Source organism: Phaethon lepturus, unplaced genomic scaffold, assembly GCF_000687285.1.
Source record: "Phaethon lepturus isolate BGI_N335 unplaced genomic scaffold, ASM68728v1 scaffold55530, whole genome shotgun sequence".
NCBI classification, from domain to species: domain Eukaryota; kingdom Metazoa; phylum Chordata; class Aves; order Phaethontiformes; family Phaethontidae; genus Phaethon; species Phaethon lepturus.
The window spans coordinates 1-7,259 of NW_010513693.1; the positions used below are offsets into that span (position 1 = coordinate 1).

Consider the following 7,259-nt stretch of genomic DNA (forward strand, 5'->3'; position numbering starts at 1 on the left):
AAGAAGAGTAAACAAATCCTATAATCAGAATTGCTAAGGTAGTGTTAACTTTAAGTAGCCCATGGCAATTAAACCATTAAACTCCCTTGGTCTCATGTCAACATCATAGGAGTGTTGGCTCCCCAGGTGGCTCCTTGTAAGATGTAAGATTTATATATAACATATTTATATGTGTTTGCTTACACAGACACATACATATTTATATCTGTACATATGTTTATACAGAGATACACAAAATAAGTTACTTTGTCCTCATTTTCACTTCAAAAAAAACCCATGTTCTACAGAAAATTCAACACTGTCAGATTGTGATTTGGAAGAAAAATATTTTGAAGAAAAGGATTTTCTGACTTCTCAAACAGCTTTGAAAATCTATCACACTAAGATCTCATATTCACACCAAACACCTGAAATTGAAACTAGTAGTCATGCATGTCTACATATGCAGTCATATTACTAGATGTAATAATAATGCTTGCAATTGTTAATTTGTGTTCATAATTCAGTAGGTAGCATATGTAGATACATTTAGGGCAAAAGGCAAGACAAAGTTTCAGCACTATACATATATGCACATGTGCTCTGGTATACAACTACAACAACAGAACAATTATACCTCACCATCAAGAAAGTAAAAAAAATGATGTAAGATTTACATGGCAAATAGTGTAGAGCTACTCAGTGAAATACTAAGGTATGGCTTAGTACAGGCTTGGAAGTATTCAAAAAATATGTAGACATGGCACTTCAGGACATGGTTAGTGGGCATGGTTGTGTTGGGTTGATGGTTGGACTTGATCATCTTAAAGGCCTTTTCCAACCTTAATGATTCTGTGATCTACCTACATAAAACCAAAATGATACACTACAAAAGCCTTTTCTGTTTTGAGCTCTGAACCGCTAAGCTTTGCTGGGTGTAACAGATCTGATGAGGTTTTGATGTGAAGCACCTAAATTTCATACATAAAACCCAGGAATTCAGCAGAAGCCTTGACATTCAAAGTGCCTTAGAAAAGTTTACCTAATCATATCTTTTAAGAACCATTTACTTTGCATAGGTAAATAGGGAGGTGGTTCAGAATAGAGCCATCTGAGGTCCAGGACAAGTTTGGGTTTTGTTTTTTTTGTTTGTTTGTTCATTCTAATGTTCCAAAGTTCGCTAGCAGTGCACATGCAAACTTGCTCAGCTCAGACATCATTTTCTGAAGAATTAAAAGATGAGATTTAGCAGCTAAAGTCTTGAATAAAGAGTTTCATATCAGCTGATAATTCCTTCAAATTCTTAAAATTCCACAATTACATTTTAACTCAGACAAGTTAGATAAACAGTATTATTCAATTAACTAGTTAGTTAATTATGACACTTTCCAACAAGATAGACTGTAATTTCAGAATGTGGCAGCAGGAGTTAGAGTAGCTCTTCCACAGCAATGGTGATTTCTCTTAGGTCTAACATGAAAAAAACAGATGTCCTAAGCTGAACAGTTAAAATGTTACGATTAAGGAAGCTAAAGGCATTAACACAAAAGAAGTAACACACTTCTGTGCACAAAGGTTTAGCTTTACAAAATCTTAAAGGGTTTTCATGGCTTCTCTCTCCCCTCACCAGTTAAAATCGCTTTCTTCCAGTAACTAATTCATGTTCCTCCACATACCTCATCATCTGAGCTGATATAGCTTCCAGAAAGATTTTTTTCCAAGTATATTTTTGACGTGGTTTGCTGCAGAAAGTCTGAGATCCTCTGTACAAGAAAGTCTCTGTCTTTCAAGTTAGCAAAGAGGAACGTCATTCTGTTTTTCGTGCTGATTGATAATGGGCTGGGCAACACACTGGAGCTGTCTGCCTTTTCCACTATTGTTACCTAGAGAGAAATAGTGGCTACAGCTTAAAATCTTCAATTAATCCAGTTGTTTGGTCTAAGAAACCACCTTAATACAACAAACCCATGCCCCTTCCCCCCTTATATCAGACCACTATGGACATCCCTCTGCAGGAAAATGGGATTTGGATACAAGGACTTACAAGTCTGAAAGATGAAGACTGTCATCCCTGAAACAACTGACTTCAGTATATTCTCCAGCAAAACTCCTTTGCACTGCTTAGTTTATTTTCCTCAGACTTTATTTTAAGACAGTAAAACGAAATTTCTTCTGTGGGATGAAGATTGGCTTTTTTGTAGGACCTCCGAATCCCTCTCCTGCTCCCCAACACCAGCACAGGCTGAATCAGCAGAAACTTTTGCTTACTTTTTATTGCCAATATATGTGAATAAGCCTTTTTTTTTGATAACGCTCCTGTTCTACTATATTGTAGTTGCATACTGCGATAACGACTGTTACTACAACTGTATTTTCACAGTACACAGAAACCTGCAACAAAGGGAAACTAACACCATGTCTTTCCTTACAAAGGAAAACATCTAACCCTGTGATGTGGAGGTTTCTGTTTGGCCTTCAGTTGCCAGTGAAATGGTCACCAATCCAACTGAACTCCAACCTGTAAACAGTACTCACACCACAATCTACTGAGTAGAGGGCACTTGTGCCCTGAGCAAAAAGGTAAAGCACGTTAACACAAAAAGTCTCAGGCATAAGTCATACACTCTGGATGAATTATATAACAGCTGCATACTCTAAACATCATCTAAACATTACCAATTATTAGACTTAAAAACAAATAAACCAATCAAGCTTGTGCAGTTCATGCATTAAACAAAACAGAAATCACAATTGTAAGTACTGTTAATCACCGCTTTTATGACTTTAAAGAATTTTCTAGGTAATGAAAACTGTCTTACTACCTTCAGAATAGACGAGGGCACATTTCAGTTTACCAGGACCTTTACTTTTACTCTTTTTTTTTTTTTTTAAACCCTTTTTAAAATAGAGATCAACGGTCAGGAATTAATGCTATAATATTAATACTTCTCTGGCTAAAAGGATAGGATAACTGGTTTTCACACAACATTTTCTTTGAAGATGTATTTAAAGACTGCAATGCACAGCTCAGGTGCTAAATCTCTTCTCTATCCTTCCAACTTCCTTTTATTTTGCTGTTAACTTCAAATCTATTAGTTCTTCATTAACTTAAAGGAGCTTCACTAATAACATATTGAAATTAGCTAAAAAGTGTTCCTACGTCATTTTTCTGTTCCGCGTAAAAACTGTTTGAGCGTAATCGGCACAAAAGACAGACAACTTCCACAGGCACAGACATTATAGCAAGCATGCTCTGCTATAGTGAGAGCTGACATCCACTTATTTCCTGTTCAAGCAGAGACATGCACATATCTGAACTGCTGATCTTGGAGACTGCACCTACCGGGTGCCACTGATTTCAGCTACTGAAAATCACCTTTTCCGATCATAATTTCTGAACCAATGCTTTGTTATTGCCTCACCTGTCAAAACAGCTCCAGAATATCACAGAATACTGGAATTAGGTTAGGGTCTGACCCAAAGTTTTAATTAAATAGAAAGCTTCCCTGTAATTATTAAGGGTACTGATCTGTTGTTCTGAGGGCTGGCACTACACAGTGTGTTACTGTTCTCCTTGCTGGTACTGAGACTTTACCTGTTGACACAAAAGCACTTACTCCTTCAGCTATTTCTTTCTCTTAAAGCTTTAGAGCTGCTTTGAATCCCACGCTGCTGCAGCAGTGGTTATCAAAAGCAGTTGCTGAATGTGCATCCAGGAAAAGGGGTCCTGTTAAATGCAGACTTTGTTCTCCTCTTCCACCACATTACCCGGAGGATCATTGCTCCCTTGCAGCTCCAGAAAAACAGTGCAACCATAATCAAATGTCTCTCCTCAAATAACCAAAGTCATTGCAACACATTGTGGAGAAGTTATACTTCAAGGTTTCCAAACAAATACCATTTGGATTTACTCCTAATGATTTGTCGGGGAAAAACAGTGCCTTGAAATATTCCATGGTTCTTCAGACAAGCCAAATTGTCCTTGATTACATCAGCTTTCCTACTGTTTCCAAGATTTACTTTACACAGTTTTCCATCAATCCACAAATCAAGACAATCATAAAAAACCTCCCTGACAATTTTTTTCATTTCATCAAGCTTAAATTCTTTTTACTGAACATCTGCTTTAAGCAACTAGCTTTAAAAAGGGAAGCACACCAATTTGTAAAATGCTGACAAATATGTTCCATATACAGGAATAAATGATTGCAAGTCTGTGTGAAGAGACAATTCAAATATTTAGGATTATGAATCTTTTTACATCTGACAAAAGCAAATCTTATCTGACAGATTCTTTAACAGAAGTTCCAACTCATCAATCTAGGAAGTTTTATTGTCCATCCCTCCCTATGAGACACACACAAAAAAAAAAAGTACCATGGGGCTGTAAATCAGAACATAAATTATGGGAGAGGAAGGACTCATGAGGGTTGTAAAAACTGACAGGGAAAACTCCCTGTGAATTTTAGTAGTAGGAACTAAGATACAGAGTCATAAAATATTACTTAGAACACATAATGAGATTAAAGGGATGAAATAATAAAAAAACATCAAAGCTAGAATGCACTCAATAGGATATTGCTTTATTATTTGCCTTATCAATTTACACGTATGAATATTTACCTCTCGAAGAGGGATAATAAGGCTGCACAAATTCTCTTCTTTACTAGTAAAGCAAATGTAGTTTGTAGAAACAAACATCTGACCCAAAATATGCATTTTGTTGAATGGAGTCCATAGAGTACAGTCTGTGTGTCCATCTAATTTCTCATCCTTGGGAAGTCGGAACAATGCACGGTATCTCTCACTCTTTGCTCTGGCATCAAGATCCCTGAAAAAAAACCAAACAAAAAACACAGAAAGCTGTTGCTTGTTTTAAGAAATATGTAATACATTTTAAGATATATTTTATACAAATCATTGCAAGTTACCTGCAACATACAACTCAGTTAAGCACTGAGTGTAAAGCAAAACAATGGGAATAGTTTGCATACAGGAGATTCATAGTCTTTGCTGCTGGAAGATTCTAAAACTACATTAAAAAAAAAAAAGAAATTTCTGCCATGAATGACCTAGATACATTGATCCTGACTTCTCAGAGGGGACAGTCTGGGTGATCTTCTGGCATTCAGCCCTACTTGCTGAGAGTATATACAACGAATACATTTAGTATTAAATAACACCATGTAATATTATATCAAAAAATGCATCTTGGCATCTTATTTATTAACATGATGGAATCCTTAGGGCTAGAGTTTGTTAATAATTTCAAGACTTAGTCTTGAGAATTCATTTAGTGCAAAACACTGAATAGTTAGAAAGACATACCTAAGTGATATAACGCATGTCAGATGTCACTAAGTAATAAGAAATATAAACAAGCACTGGTTAAAATTCTGTATGGATCACTAATATGATCAACATATAAAATAATGAAAAAATTAACAAGAAACTATTATATTTCATTATGATATCTATAAAAGAAGCAGAAATATTTTCCAAACTTTTTTTCACCTCTTAGAATTTTATGTCAGTTTTGTACCTCTGCTACTTAAAATAAGTTCTAGATAGAATTCATCATCTAGAGTAATTTTTCAATCCCAATTATAGGATGAAGAATGAATGTTAGGCACGTTTCTTAGTAACATTTAAATCACTTTATTACCCCAGTAACATAAAAGGGCCTTACAACAGATACCCAACACAGACAGTGTCAAGAGATACACTGAAGAGCTTCCGAACAAATAAGAAATTGGCTCAAGTATATTTCTTTCCTTTTTGCAACATGTTCATATTCACATGTTTTTCCTTTCCTATTTCAACAGGAGATCAAGTAAATAAATATATCTAAATAATTCTTCAGATTTTGACACCACTGGAATTAATCATTCATTTTGGAGTAACAGTAAATGGCAGCAACAGTAGAAAACTTTCGGACAAAATGCTGCAAGTAAAAGGACTGGGGCGAAACATTTAAATGACTACGAGCAAGCGCTACCTACCGTTTCAGTGCAGATACTTTTTTTTGGGATTTCTTTTTCAGTTTGGGTAATGACCTGTCTTGTTCAAATCCTTCATTGTCCAAAAGCTGTCGCATAGCTATATTGGCAAGCTGTTCCATTAGTTTAAATGTCTCACTGATATTCAGGAATACAGAGAAGAAATGTTCACTTGACCTTGTGCTCACTTTGATCATATCAGGGAAGAGGAGTGTAGCATTCTTCTCAAGTTGAGTGATATCAACCCAGCGGATAACTAACTTTGCTGGACAGAACCAAATAAAAAAAAAAAATCAGTAAAAAAATCAGCATATTCAAAAGCATTTATCTTCCACTTCCTAAAACGTATTCAGCTGAAATTTTCTTGCATCTTGAAAAGTTGGGAGGACAGCATAAATAGACCCAGTTTGTAAAAACAAACTATGATCACCTGACAAACCATAGATAAAAGAGTTTAAACATCATTTTCTTCTGTACAGAACACCACACATAAGCATTACAAAGCTAGGTGGGCTAACATAATTCACCATTGCCACAGCACCTGCTCAGACTCTGATATCCTCTCTTCCTACAGAAGCATGGAAATGTAGTCTGAACACATCAGACAGGCTTGCATTGTTTTTATACATTAAAGCATTTCAAATATTACAGTAATGACAGATCCTTGGCTTTTTTTCAAACACCACTACAGGTTAGGATACTGTCCTTAAAAACAGGGACTAAATCTACACTTATTTTTGTCAAAAATAGTTAAAAAATAATCCTGTTAATCACTAGGGTATGTTTACACAGCTCAACAGAAAGACCTGGGCATGATCCATTGCCCATAACCAAGTACTGCAGACTCGCCCACCTCCACACTGCTTAGAATTAATTCCCTCTAGAGCAGATTGGTTGTACCCACACTATGTAGCTCTTGATCCTGGGTCTCCTCTGAGCCCTTTGTGATGCTCTGGTGTTGTACAAAAGTAAATGTGGCATCTGAGGTTGCAAGGTCTGCCAGAGTAGTACTGGAGGATTGTATAAGAGCAGAAGGACCCAAAACCGGTGTGATCTCATCTCTACTCCCATTTGGGCACAGTCCCGAGAGCTAGCCATGCCTCTAAACAATGCCCAGGTATTATTTTACAGAGAACTAGTTTGAGAAACACAAAACAAACAAGGGAACAAGTGCACAGTTAAGCAGCGTGACAATCAGGGAATTGCTCCCTGCTCCTCTTTTCCTCAGCAGTGACTTTGCACACCCAGTGGTTCAGCAGGTAAAAGTACGAAACGACCGAA

At 36.4% G+C, this 7,259-nt stretch overlaps 1 protein-coding gene across 1 annotated transcript in view; it reads right to left on the minus strand.

Moving 5' to 3' along the window:
• Nucleotides 1-1,655: 1,655 nt before the first annotated feature.
• The window catches only part of LOC104623538 (TBC1 domain family member 9-like), a gene marked incomplete at its 3' end in the record, with an annotated part of 16,646 nt that continues 11,042 nt past the window's right edge, over nt 1,656-7,259 (minus strand). Inside the window, exons 5-7 of the mRNA XM_010290664.1 lie at nt 5,982-6,243; nt 4,603-4,810; nt 1,656-1,862 (exon numbers count right to left, since the gene is read on the minus strand). Of these exons, the coding sequence (XP_010288966.1) occupies nt 1,656-1,862; nt 4,603-4,810; nt 5,982-6,243 (677 nt within the window). The remainder of the gene's footprint in view (nt 1,863-4,602; nt 4,811-5,981; nt 6,244-7,259) is intronic.